This window comes from Dasypus novemcinctus, chromosome 6, assembly GCF_030445035.2.
Source record: "Dasypus novemcinctus isolate mDasNov1 chromosome 6, mDasNov1.1.hap2, whole genome shotgun sequence".
Classification (NCBI taxonomy): Eukaryota; Metazoa; Chordata; class Mammalia; order Cingulata; family Dasypodidae; genus Dasypus; species Dasypus novemcinctus.
The window spans coordinates 33,103,623-33,123,729 of NC_080678.1; the positions used below are offsets into that span (position 1 = coordinate 33,103,623).

General features: G+C 41.9%; 1 protein-coding gene across 1 annotated transcript in view; it reads right to left on the minus strand.

Moving 5' to 3' along the window:
• The window catches only part of SORCS3 (sortilin related VPS10 domain containing receptor 3), a 630,681-nt gene that overhangs the window by 101,470 nt on the left and 509,104 nt on the right, over positions 1-20,107 (minus strand). The window contains exon 8 of the mRNA XM_058298484.2: positions 6,649-6,738. Coding sequence (XP_058154467.1) covers positions 6,649-6,738 — 90 coding nt within the window. The remainder of the gene's footprint in view (positions 1-6,648; positions 6,739-20,107) is intronic.

The window sequence follows — 20,107 nt, forward strand, 5'->3', positions numbered from 1 at the left end:
AAATTGTGTTGTGTTGGTGTGGAATGAATGCCCAAGAACCCAGTAGGAGGGGAAACAGCAGCTGCAAGAAATACAGATTAAATTCACTTACCTTGATAAAAATGCAATAGAAATGCCTGGCTTTTCCCAGATGTTTTGGTCATAAAAATGAAGAGCTAAGCTATTTTAGAGTAAACTAATGTAAAAGAAGTGGGGAAAAAAACAACTTAAAACCCTGGGGCATGGTCAAAATGGAGGCAGCCAGGTTTGCTTTAAGTGTATATTTGATGAGAGTTGCTATGGGGCCTTCTTACCTGCTGTATTAGTCAGCCAAAAGGGTGCTGATGCAAAATACCAGAAGTTGGCTGGTTTTTATAAGGGGTATTTATTTAGGATAGGTGCTTACAGATACCAGGCCATAAAGCATAAATTACTTCCTGCACCAAAGTCTATTTTCACATGCTGGAGCAAGATGGCTACCAATGTCTGGGAGGGTTCAGGCTTCCTGGGTTCCTCTCTTCCAGGGTCTAGCTTCTGTTTGCTCTGTGAGCTTACTTCCTGGGGTTCCAGTTTAAGGTTTCAGCATCAAACTCCAATATCAAACTCCAACATAAAAAACCCTCAACTCTATCTTTTGCCATGCCTTTTACCTGGGACTCAACACCCTAATTATGTGGTCCAATCAAAGCCCTAATCATAACTTAATCACACCCAGGTGCAGACCAGATTACAAACATAATCCATATCTATTTTTGGAATTCATAACCATATCAAATTGCTATACCTGGTGAACATGGGCTCCAGGCTCTAGGGTGAGAGATTTCTCCCTAGTATCTAGGATTATGGGAAATCTGTCTGAGAATTTCCTAACTTTCCAAATTCACTTAGCTAATAAGTGACATTACTAAGATTTAAACCCAAGACACCTGAATCAAGAGGCTACCCATCATACTAGTAGGGATAAACTCAATGTGCATCAAAACAACATGGAGAGGTAAGTAACCTATAGACTCCTGGGTCCCACTTTGAGATTTGTCTATATGGAGTCTTAAATTTTGACATTTGAATGGGCTATCTAGATGATCCTAGTCTAAAGAATCCTACTCTTTGAAAAACTGAACCATGCGACTTCTCTCCAAACAGGTCTTATGGTTGAACAGGGGCCAACCAATAATTACTGGAACATTAAATATTTAAGAACAATGAAAAAGTATTATTTTTTAAAGTTGATCCAGTAAATATCTGAACAATAATTAAGCTTATTTCTTAAATCCTGCTATCTCATTGTAACTCCAAAGCAGAAATTCTGGCTGGTCCTGAGAACATTCAAGGACAAATCTGATAGGTGATGAAGAGAAAAACTACAGGAGGAAATATGCAATAACAGTAAATGCTGATTTCGGCACTTTACCAAACTCAAAATATGCTATACATCAGATACAACTACGTATGTGTTTTTACCTGGAGAACAATTAAAAAATAGTGGAGGGGACTCCACTTTTTAACACAGTTATTTAGGAGAATCATAACTGATTCTTGAAAACCAAAACCTTTGACTTTCTAGATGAGCAGTAGTGAAAAGTGTTTTTCTCTAATCTTGACCCATTATAAGTTTATTCATTATATAAACACTAATTATTAAGCATTTTCTATGGCCATTATGGAAATACAGAGAGGAGCAACCTGTAGAACCTCTCCTTAAGATGACCAAGTGGTGGAGACAGGACACACTCTTGAAGCTGTTCATGGACTTGGCTAAGCACTACAACAGAGGCACAGAAGATGGTGACGAGAGCACAGAGGCTTGTAGGTAAGAGAGAGGTTAGAGGATTTTGTGTGGAATTTAGCATATCTAGAAAGCAGTCTCCTCTGAGAGAGAAGAGGAAAAAAAGGGACCAGGTCATAAGGGGTCCTGTATGACATATTGACTTCTACCCAGAAGGTAGTATGAAGCTATCACAGGAATTTAAGCCCTAGAAAGGCATGATTAGCATTGAGCAATTCAGAGATTTCTTTGGAGAGAATCAGGCTCAATGCATGGTTACATTCATTGTGTAAGCAATAGGAAGAATGGACTTAAGTGGGGCAATATTAGAGGGAAGGAGGATAACTTAAATGATCATTGCAAAATCCAGGTTATAGTGCATAAGGGCCTGAACCGAGGAAGTAGGCATAGACAACAGATTGGGGAAATATTAAGGAGGTAGAATCTACAGGGGAATGAGGGATAAATAAAATATCTCTTAGATATCTGATTTACAAGACTCTCTGCTTTTCCTTTACGGCACACATTATATCATAATTAAATAGTTATGTAATTTCTTGTTTGATATCTCTCTCTCTCTCTCTCATTTGACTGTAAGCTCCTGGAGAGCAGGAACTATGTCTATATGATTTACCACTTTACTGAGAACAAAAGAAGTTTATTGGGTAAGTAAATGGAGCAAGCAATTAAACATAGAAAGATGCAATATATGGGTTGGGCAGAAAGAGAAGAGCCTTTGTTAAGCTTGGTCAAGTCAAATTAGCAGGCATTTTGTCCAGATTCAATAGGGGGGCCAAACAGTGCCACTCATAAATTTTGAGACAAAGAATGGGATTTGGAGACTATGTGCTCAGTTCTGCTTCTTTTAAATCAATCCTTAAGGGGCATATACTTCAAATAGGTAACTGAATATGTGGCTAAAGTTCAATGGAGAAATACGGGCTGAGCCTGTGACTATGGGAGCCACCAATATGGAAAGAAAGGATGAGATCACCCAGGGAACATGCAGAGTGCAAGGAGAACTTAGGAACACTAATATTTAAAGAGTGGGAAGAGGTAGGGGATACAGAAAAGGAAGCCAGAATAAGGTATCACCAAAGGAGGGGAATAGTATCACATATTCACATTTATTTTTCAAAGCATCACATGCTCTAGAGAGGTCAAAAAAGATAACGCGGTAGCGATATCTATTGGATTTGGTATGTAAGTGGTCACTGATGACACTGGCTAGAAAAATTTGAGTGAAGTAATGGAGACATAAAGATGAGAGAGCAGGGGTTTTAATGAATAGGAAGTGAGAAAAGAGATTAGAACTACAGATTTCTCTTTGAGAAGTATGGTTATGACAAAGCAGAAAAGGATACATTTATACTGGGATAAATGTAAACACTAAAGAAAGAAAAGGTTAGTATCATTGTCATTATTATAATACATTTTCTAAGGCATATTCTCCTCTCTTCTCTTTTAGTTATCTAAAATTGGACTAAACATAATCTATTGTCAAATTACAACAAATCCAGACTTAGGTAAGGAGCAACTTTATTTGCAAAGATTATTGCAATAGGGAGAAGAACACTCTGATCATAAGACTTGTAAGTACTTCAGAGTGAAGGCAGAAAGGACATTTTTCACTGGGAGAAATAAAGCAAGGCTTGGAGGAAATGGTGTGGGGGAGTAGGGTGAGCAGGTGGTGGTATGACTGATCAGTTCAACAGGAAATGTTTTTCTTTATGGTCAGTCAATTACTGGAAGTGGCCATTAAGGGGGCTTGTTTTGTGTTCTAATGATTGCTTGAGCTCAAGGGTGGACTGAAGTTCAGGGGCTCTGGAGAAGGAAAAGAACCCATTTTAAGTCTCCTCGAGTCTAATTAGCAGGCATTTTGTCCAGATTTATCAGTGAGGACCAGCAGTTCTACTGATCAATTATGAGACAAAAAAATGGGAATTTGGAAGGTCTGTATTTGGCCTTGTCATAGCAAACAAGGTGGTCTTTCTCAAGTCTTATCTAAGCCATATAGAGAAGAGCGGTTCTCCGCAGTAACCATTTCCCAGAACATAAAAGGGTGGGGGAATTTCTTAAGTCTTGCTGCTTTCTAGAAGTATAGGGCTCAGGTAAGTCAACACTGCCACTACCAAACTGAATCCCATGCAGAATCAGAGCAAAACAAAAATGTTTCTCTTACAGAAGTGACTATTAAAGTAGCAAGTTAAGCATAAATCCAGGATCTGAGAGAAAAAAACGGGATAGAGTGGTAAAGTAAGGGCCTTAGGCAATACTGAGCCCAAGGTCAGGCTGAGCCGTGATACCACCATGAGCACTGGGTCCCATGCCAGGCAGGTTGAGAAGCTAGTATTATTTCTTTCTGGCTCACAATCATTCCTTAGATTTGTACAGCGCTTTACACTTTACCAATGTGAGCCATTCGTGGAACCCTCACAACTTCGTCACACAGCATCATTACCCCCATTATACAGATGAGAAGACCTGGGGGCATGGATAAGTAAATGGTAGAGCTGGGATGAAAACCCAGGATTTTGTTGCATATGCTCAATTGCCTTTTCCGTGTGCTACCATTGCTCCCTAACAGCTGCCTCCATGTCCGCCCTTGGTATGTGCTTTTCATGCCTCTTGGACAGAGAGTGCCAATCTGCTGCCCAGGAACTGGGTTACAGAGGGCTCAGCACAAGGTTGCTGTTCCTAATAATGTTGCTCATTATTAATAGCCCTAATTTTGATTCTCTGCAAGACAGTCCAAAGCCGTGGAGTACCCCAAGAGAATATATTCCGGTCAGAGAGACCGAGTGCAAGGGCAATGATGACATGAGGCCTTGCGGTGTTTTTGTTTTTAAGCAAGATGACTAACAGCAGTCGCAGCACTTTGTGGAACAGAACAACTTGATTAAAAGCCATTTCCATTTTTAAGCAATGGAAAGAACCACTCTCCCTCCATTTTTTCTGCCCCATCTCCTCAGGCCCAACTATGAATATCTGGGCCAAGGCTGGCTAATACCGGGGATCGATAACCATCCAGCTATTTTCACAGCAGCCATCATATTCATGAGAAGCTAGTGGGTAAAGTCCTATAAAGGGGCTGTAAGGACAGTTTTCTACCACAATATATTGCCACGGGGATGTTAATCATTACTGGAGTGCTTTAGGTTGTGGTCACATCCAGGGCTCATCTGTACCCACCTATAACCACAGTATCCAGGTGAGTGAACTGTTTGCTTTCCAGAGAAGTTAAAAACACACCAAATATGCAGAGAGAGAAAGAGACAAAGAAGGGGAGAGAGAGAACTATAATGGATAGATGGTTTAGGAAGTTCCTGAAACCTATCTCCCCTGTCAATACACAGAGACCATCATGCTACCCTGAGGGGGTACTGTCTTTAGAAAGAGCATCATTATGATTTCCCCCTTCATCATCCTCTCCAGGCTGGGATATCTATTTTCTGCTTAGGTTTAGTGTATGCTGATGGGTACGTTCTGCAACCACCTGCATAGAGGGTAGAGAAAATGAGAAATTGGTTCCCCTGGTTCCTGAGGCTACATGATACAGTCCTTGACCACCTGACTGGCTTCCTACACCTTGCTCTTTGCAAAGCAGTCTCCAGAAACGTTATTTTTTCCCCATTATTGAATGAACCACACTCTCTCTTAAAACAAGGCCTATGCATGTATTTTCATCAGCCTCTCTCTGACCCCATGTTTGCAAGATTAACTCCTCATCCTTCTTATCTCTGTTTAATTATCACTTTCTTTAGGAAACTTGATCTCACTACACATACTTGGTTAGTTCCATCTTTTATGTCCCAATGGCCCTTGAATTCTTGACTTAAAACACTCCCTACTGCTGTAATTATTTGTTCAGTGTTTTTCTTCCCTGCCAAAATACAAACTGCATGAGGGCAGAGATCATTTGCTTCTTAGTCACTATTCTATCCTTAGAGCTTTTTCAGTGCCTGACAAAAGAGTTAGGATATGAATGGAAGAAAGGATAGTTGGACAGATGAATAAAAGAGGAAACAAATGATTGAATACTTGCATACATAAATCATTGAATGAATAAAAAACAACCAAGAGATAAATAATAATTCATTTCCTATCCCATAATTCTTCCCGTCTCTATATTCATTTAGCCTTCTACAACACATCTTAGCACCAGCTTAGAGACCTAAGATTTTGCAACATTGGACTTCATATGTGTCTAGCTTGAGACCTTGCTTCTCTCCAGAATTATTAGGTGATGCAATTATTAATAGATCCTGTTCATGTTTGCTGAGGTTCTAAGATCCTTTTTCCCCCAGAAGCCAATGTTCATGAGGGATGGGATCTACAGAGAAAATTTTATGATTTTCCAATAGAAGAGTTAAATTTCCCTTATGTTATATTAACAATACAGTAAATTGTCCTCTTTAAATTATACATACAGGCAGAGGAGAGCAGAAGTAAACACACTGCATTCATGTTTAGCCTTGAAAAACAGGGAGAAGCAAGAAAACAATCAGATTCATCTGTGCATTGGGCACAAACACATAAACAGTACCTGTGCTCCCGCTTGTGCCATTCTGGGCTTGGTGCTCTATTTGGCAGTAAGGCCCTCAGAAAAGGGGGAGGAGCCTATAGAAAAGATTCCTTTCCCTATCTTTCCTGGGAAATGACCAAAGGTTATACAAGATGTTTGAGTCATGGGAAACCGAAGCTCTTGCCTGTATATCCTTCTGAGAGGGGATTATAGAACTCAGGTTCACTGACACCAGCAGAGGCCAAACCTCACAGTGGTAAGTCAGGGTCAATGCCAGAAGCCCTCCCAGCCAGGGACCACACCTCCCCGCAGTCCAGCAAGGCATGTTCTCCAACCCTCGCTGTGCCTGGCAGGATCCAGGACAGCAGGAGTGCAGTACCTTCGGCAGCGAGTACTTGGGCAGCTTTATTTGAGCAAAGGCTTCTCTTCGATAGGACACATAGTAGCTGGCTCTTCCACCAGTTGTTACCTGGATCATGAGGGAAACACAAAGAGATCAGTTGGGGTCATGGCTTGTGGCAAAAGCTGGAAAATATTAGCCTCTCCATCAGCAATCACAGTGGGTTTCCAGCTACCTTTTGGAGAATAGCCTTTGCTGGCTTGGAGTCTCCAATCCCACAGCACCTAGAGTTGTTGCCCTGCCATGACCCTTGGACAATAAATGGACAATTACAACAGTCTCTCCCCATGAAAGTAGGGACTCTGTATTTGGTCACTTCCTCTGCATGAGTACACACTTCACAGATATGTTCAAGTGAATGCAAATAGAGAAGCTATCAATGTGGGCTGCATCCACCCATGATCTATTCATTCTGCCATTTTTATTTTAACAGTTTATGAATCTACTGAAAACTGGAATCTCTTGTCAAAGGTTTTGTTTTCCTTTCTGGAGCTGAATAATCACTCTTGCTCAGAGCTCTCATTACTATAAAATCTCATTTCATTTGTGATCTGAGCACAAATTCTTTCTTCCATATTTACAGATGCATGCATTGAGCAGGTACTTAATGATTCTTTCCATGAGCAAGTTAATAAAAGGCATTAAAGGTCAGAGAAAGAACCCTGGATTTGAAATTTGGAACCTGGATTTGAGTCCTAGCCCTGAAGGGTTGAAGGCTAGCCCTGCAACCTTGCTTGGGAAAGGATGGATTCTTAGCTACAGGAACCTGGAAACTACTCCAGGAAATGGTCCTCTGGCCTGGCTTGCTAAAAAGTCCTGCCAACATGGCACAGTTCTGCAGATGGCTGCTCTCAGCCCAATTATCCTAACTCAGGGGAAATTAATATTCACAGGAGAAGACAGCATGGCCTGTTCAGAGAAAATAGGACAACAATAGCAACGAGGCTGCTGTGCTGAGGAGGCAATTACATTGAGGCACATGCTCTGTTCTCACTGAGGCTCAAGCACATGCTGGATAGAGGCCACTCTTCCCATTTTGGTCCAAACCTGGCTCCCATCCACAGCGGCTGCTGGGAGCAGGAGGGGTGCAACATCTCTATTGAAAGCCACCCACTGCTCAGCTCTCTGAGAGATGGCATCTCCCAAGGCTCCTCCTTGCTCAGCACAGATTGGAAGCCCACAGAGCAGGCAATGCAAGCTGCCAGGTAGAGCAGATGTCAGAGCCAGCATGAAGGCAGAACCTTGGAAAAACTTCATGCAAAGGCTTAGGCTGTGAACCAAGAGGAGAGACTGGTTTCCTCGCTGATGCTCAGCCCTATGCCGAGGTCTCTATTTTCTAATTAGAATCTTTCTTCTCTTGTATTCTGGTATTTTTTGTGATAAGACACCTTATTCTGAGTCGATATTGTTCTGCATTGACTTAGAAGTGGGATGTAGACAGATTAAGATCGAGGGGTTGCTGAAAAGTCTTAATTATTTTTTCCTTTTTAAATGAGTCTCAAGTGCATAAAATCAGATTAAAATGTAATCCTTGGTTCTTGACACACAGTCATTATCAGTCCTTGCATGGCCCTATTTATTTACGTGGTTTAATTTATTTTTATATTTAATTATAAAAGTAACACATGTAAACATACCACCTGACCCAGGAGCCAGATGAGTATATTTTAAACTTCAGCATGTATCAGATTCACCTGGAAAGTTTCTCAGGACTCAGGCTGCTGGGCTCCCCCCAGAGTTTCTGATTCAATGGATTGGGGGTGGGGGGAAGGGATGGATTTGAAAATTTTCTTTTCTAACGAGCACCTTGAGCAGCACAGAACTAGATGATTATCAACAATTTATATACACCTCTGTGCTCTTCTCCAGTCCTGCCTCCTTCCCAGCTGTAGTTATGGTCCTGGAATTTGTGTTTACAGTGATGATAAAGTTTTTAACCTCCTCTTCCCCAATACATCCCCTGGCTATGCACCATATGCTTTAAATTCAGGTTCCTATATACACCCTGAACCTTAGCAAACATGCCCTCGGGAAGTCGACCGGCCCTGGAGACTGGAGAGGGTAGACCCCATCGCTGAATGCTGGCCAGAGCTCATCAATAAAAGGAAACGTCACCCCAGAACCTCAGCTGCCTCCATAGAGAACAAGATGACAGCAGAGCCAAGCCTCTTATAGCACCCCAGAGCATCACTGAGGGCTGAAGGAGAACTCAGTGGTCCCCTTGATAGGGTGACTGACCCCAGAGCCTGGGCAACTTAGCCCAGTCGTGTTTACTATAGCCCCAAGCAAACACAGGCACTGTCACACACCTACGCGCACACACACAACCTGAGAGAGATTATGCTTGAATAAATAATGTAGATGGAAATTACACTTTAGACACACCATGGGGTGAGCCAAAATATTAAGCGGCTGCCCAAAGCTCAAGGAGCCCAGAGGTACTGTGAGTACCTCCGATATCATCAGGCTCTCCCGTGGACCTCCAGCTGGCACCTGCCCCCACTCCTCTGTTCTGCCTGTGTGCCTCTCTGTGCCTGTCAAAATCCAAGTGATGCTTTAAACCTCATTGTAAGGAACAGGAGTCCGTGGAAAGGCTTTTCAATGCCCTGAATTCACTATAATTTCTCTTTCCACTCAACTTTCCATTTCCAGAGCACTTTCAACATTTACTCTTATGGTACACATATCCCTATAATTATTCCTCTGTGTCTTATTACAAGGTTGCAACCTCCTCGATCCCTAGACAGTGCTGGTCTCTTGTTGTAGGTGATTAGTGGATACATAGTAATAAAAAATGATAAAGCTGTCATTATTGAGTTCATCTACTATGATCCAGAGCTGCATGTGGCCCTTATACAAATTGTCTGGTTGAATCCTCACAAGCCTACAGAGGCGGGAAGGTACTAACTGACTTGTCCAGGATAAAACGTATTTGAATCTAGGAAAGTTTGGCTGTAATTCTCTGTTCCTCTCCCCGTGATTAACTAGGAACCGCCCTCCATTCATCTCACTCAGGTCATTTTACAAAAACCCATTTTCTTGATTCCAACACTTTAAAAAAATTTTTTTTAAATCTCTGTATTTTGCATGTGTTTATTTATATTTGTGTTTTTTCATATTTTCAGAAAATCTGTTTTGACATTGAGGCTGCCTCTTAAAATGAATGTCTTCTTAGAAGAGAGGGGATGAGGTATGTAAACAAGAGTAATAATAACTACAATATAATGCTTACTAAAGAGAAGGTGCTATGACAAGCAGTTTATCAATCATGCCTCATTAGATTCTAATATCTAATCATAGTAATCCCATATATACCATCAATATCCGTATTTCACTGATCAGGAAATTGAGGCTGAGAAAGGTCAAATAACTTGCCCATCACTACAGAGCCTGTCAATGTCATAGTCAGATTATGAACTTGGGTTTTCTGATTACAGCCTATGCCTGAGCCTTTAGCCAGGAGTGAGTGCATCCGCACAGAGTAGGCGCAAAGCAGAGGGTCAATACTTACTGACTAACCGAATAATAGATTGTTTGGATTAATTCACTAAAACAGAGACTTTGAAATTGACTTCCTTTGTTGTTCCATGAGTAAAACACTGATGTAGAAAAGAAGTCTCTGTCCCTGCCCAGTGTCTGGTTGGTCAGAGGGACTTATTTCCAAATACAAGTGCTAGCATGTCCCCTCGGAAGCAGAGTCCTCGGATTGTTGGGGCTACCAGGCTAATGCATTTGGGGATCTCTGCTATTATGTGTATGGCTCTCTGGCAACCACACCAGGAAGAAATAAAGTTTAGAGACCATTAATCTATTTTGATGAACTTTTCTCTTCCTTACAAGCAAATTTGCTGGCATTGTAAATCCCAGAGATTATTACTGCTTTTCCTTTCAGTGACACCTTTTATTTTATATTTGATGAATGTCATCCAATTATTTGCTCTGGGCCCATCCGTCATGCTAAACACAGAATTAGCTGGGTCTTTTCCTTACTAATGACTGGCTCGTTAATCTGATTTTCTGGATTTCCATTTTACAGGTTTAACTGGGCTCCTGGCCAATGAAAATGATTCCTTTGGACAAATGCATTGGCCATTAAACACATCTGTCTCTTCTGACTTGTTCCCGCTCTTACCGTGACCAAGCCTAACCTGACATATCTTTCATTTTTCTATTCCACTTTGCTTCTGGATGATGGCTTGTCCTGGAGTAAAAAGAGACATCTGCCCCAAAAATGGAATCAAAGAGTGTTGAGTCATTTCCTTTCCCCTATTTGAGTCTGTTTCTGACACAGATAGGAGAAAACTTGTAATGTCTTAAGAATGTAATTAGTGGGTATAAGGTAATTTGAGAAAAGAGACAGAAACAAACATTTTTGAGTGTTTATTATGTGTTGCGCATTATATATTTGTAATATTATTCACTGTTATTGTAATTACTATCACCATTTTTATTGTTGATAGCATTATCAGTACCCTACAAGGTATAGCATTACTATATGCCAAGCACTGAGTCCCTGAACATAATTTCTCTTTTTATGTTTAGATGAGGAAATTGAGGACTAGAAAAGTCATATAATATACTGAAAGAGACTCAGCTAGTAAGTGGTGGAGCTGGAATTTGAACCCACATTTCTCTGACTTTGTCAGGCAATGTGAGGTGGTTTCCAAACTTTGGGTGAGCCCCACCTTGGTCACACCCCTAGCTGCCTCTCTATGGAGGGGAAATGGATACCATGTCACTCATCTTCCAATCTCCCAGATAAAATGCCCACCAACAGGGCAAGTCTCATCTATGTGAGGGTTCACGTCAATTTCCCAGCTCTGAGAAATCAATGCTCTATTGTTGCACAAGAGTGAAAGGTGCTGTGATTGGAATTTGTGAATAAAAAGGACCATAATGGAAATAAATTTGACTTACACAAGAGCTGTTGCCTTCATAGGAATTGGTAGTCAGAAGCATTTCCAGCCTAAGGGCCTTGCCAGGTCCAGTCTGATGTGAATTATTTGTCTAAGCCAAGAGAAATGGCCACCTTTATAGGCATGTATTAACTACTCCTCACACAGCCTCTGCATTGTTTCCTCCTCCTTAAAGAAATGAAACAGCCAAGCTGTTATGATGCACAATTAACTTTTCCAATTTCCTTGCTCATTAATTCTATTCATATTATTTAAAATAAATCTTGAAGTTGTTAGGCCTTTCTCTCCCTCACCATCTATGTAGTTCCTTCAAGGATCACACTTCTCTTTTATGGACAAAGAAACAAGATTTTGATGACTACTGGGCCATAAGTCAATAAGTAGTCAGGGGTCTCCTCTGGAAGTTGTCATTAGCGTCAGGCTGGCCCTGGGGGGCTTCTTCATGGCAGGTTATGTCATTTCTGACAGTGAGAGCTAATTTTCCAAAAGCGCTCTGCTAAGGTACCACCTCATGTGTCTGAATCAAAACTATGGTACAGCATTTGGAAGAACATGACATCCTATCAGCAAGTTGTCTCTTCTGCTAGACTGTTTGATTTTGAATTTTTGTTTGTCAGATTGGTGTTTGCTCATTTCATGTTCTGGATGCTCCATGATCTTAATGTAATATGTAGTGTTTATCCGCCTGTCTAGGGAGAGTGAATATATTACCTAATAGAGCATCGTTTGAAAACAGATTTGCATATAAACACCTTTACTAGAGTCTTAAGATCACCCCAAAATGGCTTCAAAAAGAATAGATTTGGGGATAAGACAGTTGACACTGAAACCAATATTACTCTGTATGTGTGTGTATGTGTCTCTGTAGGGGAGGTACTGGGGGAAGACATAGACTGAGATTGCCAGCACATTCATTGTTTCAAAAAAATACTGACAAAGCAATTTCCACTTTCACCAGCCCTGCCCAGAAATGTCTTTGAGGCTCCCCTGATAAATGGGAATGCTAATAAGGAAAATGGAAAGTGGGGGGTTAGAAGAGCACTGGACTAAGAATTTGTGTCTACACCAGACAAAACACTAAAGAAGAATTAGTATGCCTGACTCTCTGAGCTTGTATCTTCCAATACAATGAAAGTCATTGACTTGATGAGAGCCCAGATTCATCTTTTCAGAAAAGACCTTTCCCCTTCTTTCTAAGACATTGGTTGGGACCCCTAACCTGGGTTTGAATCCTGCCTCTGCCATTTGCTGATTTGAGGACCTTGAGCAAGCAATTTAACCTTTCTAATTTCACCTTTCTCTTCTGGAAAAGAGAGATCTTTTAATACTATCTATGGACATGTTATCATGAGAATCAAATACAGAACATGTCAAGAGCTTAAGCTCTGCCCCTGGCCTGTGGTAACAATTCAATGCATATTAGCTATCCCTGCAGAATTTGAGAAATAGGAACAATACCAATCTAACACCCTGGAAGCAGTTCATATATACAACCTGGAGGCTCCAAGGAGGTCTGGGGTAGCCACATGTGCACCTGGCCAGAGATGGAGGACTAAAATCCTTCCCACGAGCCCTCAGTAAAGATGCCATCCTGGAGGTGACCACATATGGAGACCACAAAGCCAAAGTGGTTTGTGCCAAAGAGCTGACCATTAATGGCTCTGTGTTCTGGTTTCTGTGTCAGTGCTTAGAGGGAGGGAAAAAAGTTCTTAGGATGCCATCTGATACTTTAAAAATGGAAGTTCTTTGGAGGTAGAGAGATAAAGATAGTAAGTACAGAAAAAATGACAGTCATGAACTTGAAATGGTATACTGGAATCCAAAATTTAGGGGCACCTGGACACCTGGATACTCCCAAATTATATAACAATAGTTAAAACCTAGACACTCTACTATGGGTGTTCTAGATAAGGAGGCCAGTCCTAGTGCTACTCATAGGAACTCTGAAGAAAAACGGTGAAAATCGCTGTAAAAACATGTCCCCTTTCTCTTTCAAAAAGGACTCTGTTCCTTGTGAACTGTAGGTTAATATGCTTTTGTAATGGGTTAGAGAAGATATTATAAAGGATCTAGCTTATCTAGTCTTCCTAGACGTCCATAAGTTTTCTCATCAACTTGATAGATCACAGAGCCTCTGTCCTTTATACGGGTGGACATTATGAGGTCAATAAATCAACTGAAATCTTCCCAAGCCAGGCACTAGCCTCTGTTTTTTCTCAAGTATCCCAGAATTACTGGAGAAAAGAAGGTATTGGGAAAGAAGAGGGGGAAGGGTGGGAGGTCCTGGCTTCTGTAACATCTGTGGTTCTAATTCCAGCTCAGACATTTATTAGACATGCTAACTAATCTCTTAGAGTTCCAGGGCTATTTTTCTATTAAAATGGAACTAATAATATCTACCTTTCTCTTATACTTCTTTTGAGAAGTAAAAGATATAAAATGTTTTCATATAACTGTAAAGTGCTTTACAAATACAGCAATTAGGATAGTAGGATAGACCTGTGGTATGTGCCCAGGAACCATAAGAAATGCTACCACTCACAAATCAAGCTGGTGATCCAGATGGGCCTGCTATATTGACTGTGTGGAGTTTTACGATTTTCCCGTGAGATTACAGCTATCTACAGACTGATGGGGTAGAAGCAATGAAAATGAAGAGAAAGAGAAGTAGGAAATGGATGGGTAGAGCTATACAACAGAAGTGTCCTGAGCCACACCGGATGAATGGCAGATGCATTTAGCTGCTTAGAGAACAATAAATTTTATAGATATTTTCAGGATATTTAAATATCCTGAAATGGCAAGGCAAACAAATCATTAATTTTCTCCGTAAGTAAGCATTTTTCGTTAGGACATGGAATTTCCAGACTGCCTCGGAGATATGTGTGGGCTGCTAGGTATGAGAGCAAAGCTTTGCCAACATGGGATTTGCGTGCCTCATGAGAGAATTTCGGCACAGCAGGAGATGGATTTAAACCATCTGTCGAGCTGTTTCTCAGAACACTGTCACCTCCCCAGGAAGACCACGAATGTCTGTGCAATGCCAACTGCTACCTCTTGGAGAGTCTGTACCCGCACACCCATGCCATGCCTCTCCCATCCTCCATTAGCAGAAGTACCACCGCTGGAGGCTCTGGCCCCACACTTGCCACTTCATATGCACTCTCTGCTCTCCTCACAGTGACTCCGTGAAGGCGGAACCATGCGGACCTGCTTTATCTATAAGGAAACTGAAATTCAAAGAAGTTAACTGACACGCATGGGGTCCCTCAGCTATAAAGTGGCAAGAGTCTGGATTTGACTCTGTAAGTCCTGACAATTTCCACTACACTGTAAAGCCCTGTGTAAGCCTAAAGTGACTACTCAGAATTTTTCCAAAGAATGGCTAGTTTAGGACAAATTACCTTGATCCAGGTCCCTAGAAGGCTCCAGCATCCACAAATTCTGCGGTGCTTGCCTCAAAAGCGGCCTCTTCAATGAAGCGCTCTCTCCTGTACCCAGGTGGAATTTATCTTTTCTTTCTTTGATTCCCAGAATTCTTTGTTTGTGGCCCTCTTGTTGCACTTACCCGCCACTGTCTGAATTCTATTAAGGGGATACATCTTTTGTCTCTTTCTATGCCGTCATATCTTTGATGGTACAGACTGTGTCTGGTTCATCTTTAACCCCGCCTAGTATTCATAACCATGCCATGGCAACTATCACACTCGGGATGTGCTGACCCCTGCGATTTTCCCAAATGTGGAAAACTAGACTGCATTATTGGTGGTGCAAATATCTGTAGATACTCTAGGCTATGAGTTTTCATTACTTTAATGAATTTCATTTGGTCCAACCACTACCCTGCTAGCAAGGTTTAATTTCATCCCCATTTTAGAATTAAGGGGCCCAAGGCCTGAAAGGCCACAATAAGGTACCTTGTTGCTAAATAGTAGGGCCCAAAGCCAACCTCAGAGCTTCTGGCCTGTGGGTCCTGGCACTTTTCATTTTGCGTGGCTACTTCAATCTGCGTTTGCTGAGTCAGAATCAAAAAAGTAGAAAGGAGAGGTAATTGCTTGGATTTTTACAAGTAGATAGTAATTTTTTTAAATCAAATACTCCTAAGAGTAATTGACAGACATCACTACATGGAGAAACAGGGGTGATAAGAGAAAGCACTTTCCCTGTGGGAGTCAGGAAAAGATTACAGGGGGTTGTTCCCCACCCACTGCCCAGTCCACATATGATTTAAAGGTCTGGCTAAATTCACATCATTCCTTGGACATTACTCATGTTTAAACTTCTCCCTATGGATACTGACCCCAATTCCACTGTGTGCTGTATTAATCAATCAGCAAGTGATTATTTAACACTTTTGTGCCAGGCAGTGTCAGGGATCCCTGAGAATCATGGGGCTGTGACCTCATAGAGTTCACCACCTCTTTGGAAAGGATGCTTAATATGAAAGACATAAGAGTGACAATATAAGGTCAGTGATAATGTCATGGTGACCTGAGTAGGGTGAAGGCCAGGTACCATAAAACAGAGAAATTCCCACCTTGGAACCACTGGCATTTATTCGACTTGTTCTGTCATGCTCCTTCTTCCACTATTAGAATAAAAAACAGTGCTGGACACGGCCAAGTCCATACTCATCCTAGATCCATTTTACAGATGAAAAGACAAGGTCATAGAGACAACAAGGTCACACAGCTAGCAAAGGGCTAAGCAGGATTCAAACTCATGTTTGTTGGACTCCAGAGACTGCAGGTGTATGAGAGGTGGGGCAAGATGGTGTCCGAGTAAGTACACCATCGTCACCTCTCTGCAAAGACCGGGTATGTGGTGACGAAATTCTGCCAGAGCAAGCTGTTTCGGGAATATACAGAGCAGGAGGTATCTGGACGTTGATCTGGAGAGACTGCAGATCAGTACTTGCTCAAGGTAGAACTGCAGGTTTCTAACACTGAACTCAGAAGCTGTGGGAAAGTAAATCCTTTCCCCTTAGGGTTGAGGGAGTAGTGCTTCTGGAGAGCTGCGGTTGTGCAGCAGCATTCCCAAGCCCCATGTTCCCTGAACCCCTGCAACCCACATTTCGCAGACCTACAGACCCTGAGTCCACATTCTCCCAGGCCTCTGTTTTCCAGGGCCAGCACTCCCGGAAATCCAGCATAGCCCTACACCTCTGGTCGTGGACTAACTCCAGGACTGGGAGGGTTTAGGTGGGAGGTGCAGAGGGGCCAAGGAGTACAGGTTCAATTTTCTGGTGTCCCCCTTTTATTGAGTTTGGAGGAGCATATCAGCTGACTTAGCGAGAGAAAAGGAAGAGAGGAGAGGCGAATCTGCTGAGAGAGCCCAATTTACCTAAACACCCTTGGATAGGAAACTTGGTCTGGGAGAAGATGGAGTCAGAACATTAACTAGCCCCCCTGTAGCACACCTAAGGGATAGGGACAGTCGGATGTGCTTTGCAGGCTTCCAATAACATATTTAGGGTTCCGGGCAAGGGGTAGGTGCTCTCTCTCTCAAGAAATTAAGAGACATTATTTTCTGAGGTGACCTGGTTCACCAGGGACCCATTTGAATTTCCTGTGGGAGCCCTCATGCAGCCTCCCTGCTGCCCTGGAGGAGGGGGAAGTGAGGAAGGGAGAAAGGGGAAGGTCAGACTCCTAAGCAGTTTATTCTTTTTTTTTTTTTTTTTGTCTTTATTTTTTTAATGTTACTTTCAAAAAATATGAGGTCCCCATATACCTCCCACCCCCTCACTCCACTCCTTCCCCCATAACAACAACCTCCTCCATCATCATGAGACAATCATTGCACTTGGTGAATACATCTCTGAGCACCGCTGCACCTCATGGTCAATGGTCCACACCATAGCCCACACTCTCCCACAGTCCACCCAGTGGGCCATGGGAGGACATACAATGTCCGGTAACTGTCCCCGCAGCACCACCCAGGACAATTTCAACCCCTGAAAATGCCCCCACATCACATCTCTTCCTCCCACTCCCTACCCCCAGCAGCCACCATGGCCACTTTCTCCACACCAATGCCACATTTTCTTTGATTACTAATCACAATAGTTCATGAATAGAATATCGTAAGTCTACTCTAATCCATACTCTATTCCTCCATCCTGTGGACCTTAGAATGGTTGTGTCCACTCCACATCTATATCAAGAGGGGGCTTAGATTCCACATGGATGATGGATGCAATCCTCCTGCTTTCAATTGTAGGCACTCTTGGCTCCCTGGTGTGGTGGTTGACCTTCTTCACCTCTATGTTAGCTGAGTGGGGTAAGTCCAAGAAACCAGAGTGTAGGAGTTGCAAGTCTGTTGAGGCTCAGGGCCTGGCTCTCACATGGTCAGTCCAGAGATTCAGGTCCCCTGCATATACACTAAACCCCAGCACCAACTACAGATCCGGTAAAAGTAACAGGAGAGGCTTGTGGACAAAGATCACATCTGAGTCCAGCTCCATCACACAGAAACAGAAACTCCAAAGTAGGGCCAACTGACATGGCACTGAACTCCATCTGCCATGACTATAGAACCTGTAGGTCTCTGTAGCCCTCAGACGAACCAATACCCGGGGTTGTATCTACTTGGTCTGCCTTTGGGACTCTGCTGAGGTGTGCATAAGGGCAACCCCTCTGATAACCTCCCGGCTCTTTTTGGAGATTCACAGCCATATAAACTCATTTGTCCTTTCCATTTCCCCTTTTTATTCAGGTCAAAAAGCATTTTTAACTCTTGATATTATACATAGACTGAGATATTCTGCTGGTCCGATGTTACTGACAGGGGACACATGGTTGGCAGGGAGTTCTCCAGGGCATATATATCCAGGGTACATAAAAATGTCTGGATATTTTCATAGTAATTACAATTAAAAACTAAGCAGTTTATTCAATTGCAAAGAGGATTCCTTGCCTGAGGCCTTATCTGGTCTTTTTTATTGGTTTGTTTTCTTGTTTTTTTTTTCCTCTTTATTTCCCCCACAGCCTTTTTTTTTCTTTTTTCCTTTCTCTTTTTCTTGCTTGTTTTTTTTTTTTAATTTTCCTTTTTTTTCCTTCTTTTTTTTTTTATATTATGTGCTCTAGGCAACATTTCTTATTTGCTATGCTTCCTCATCTTCAATTTCCTCTTTTCTGTGTGTACTGATTTTGGCTACCAATGCTATCCACTTTCCTTTACATCACTCTATTCTCCATCATTTATTGTTTCTCTTACATTCCACCTCTCTTTGTTTAGCCCCCAATATTTCTGACTTTTTATCTCTAATACCTCTAATCTGTTTTCTGTCTTTTATTCCCTCTTTTTTTTTTAAGATTTATTTATTTATTTAATCCCCCCCCCCCCCCCCCGCCCCGGTTGTCTGTTCTCTGTGTCTATTTGCTGCGTCTTGTGTCTTGTTTCTTTTGTCCACTTCTGTTGTCCTCAGTGGCATGGGAAGTGTGGGCGGCACCATTCCTGGGCAGGCTGCACTTTCTTTCGCGCTGGGCGGCTCTCCTTACCGGCGCACTCCTTACACGTGGGGCTCCCCTACGCAGGGCACACCCCTGCGTGGCAGGGCACTCCTTGCGTGCATCAGCACTGCGTATGGGCCAGCTCCACACGGGTCAAGGAGGCCCAGGCTTTGAACCGCAGACCTCCTATGTGGTAGATGGACGCCCTAAACACTGGGCCAAGTCTGTTTCCCTCTTTTATTCACTCTTTATATTACTGTTTTTATATTACTTTATATTACTGTTATATTTCTCTTTCCCTCTCTTCTGACCACACTGGCCTTTTAATTCATACTATATTCCTCCCCATATTCAGTTTACTATCTCATTATAGGTACTCCACTTTTTTTACTGTTATAACCCTACACAGCTTACATGAGTTCAATATCCATTCTCTTAGATCTCACGTGGTTCTTCTGCTAACATTCACTATCAATACAACTATTATATTTTATTTTCTTACCCCTTTTGCTTTCTCTGGCCCTAATATTTTCCTTCAAGGGAACTTAGCCAACAACAAGGAAATAGAATAAGAACAAAGTGACAAAGAGAAGACTTAACACGCACACAAAAACAACAACTAATTAAACCCTGAGATGAAGAAGCTAATCCACTGAATAAACCAACAAGATAAAATGCTGACCAGACAGCAATAAAAAACTACACACCATACCAATAATCGGGAAAACATGGCCCAATCCAATGAACAAACTAAAAACCAGGAAGAGAAGTGAAACACTGAACAAATAATTAAAGCTCTCAAAACATGTATCATGGACCAATTCAATGAAGTGAAGGAAGAGATTAAGGATATTAAGAAAACACTTGGTCAGCATACAGAAGAAACTGTAATCATGCACAAAAAGATCCCAGGGATGATGGGGATCAATAGCACAATCCAAGAAATCAAAAATACACTCTCAGTGAATAACAGCAGATTTGAAGAGGCAGAGGAAAGAATTAGTGATGTGGGAGACAGGACATCTGAAATCAAACAGATAGTAGAATTGATTGATAAAAAGAGAAAAAAAA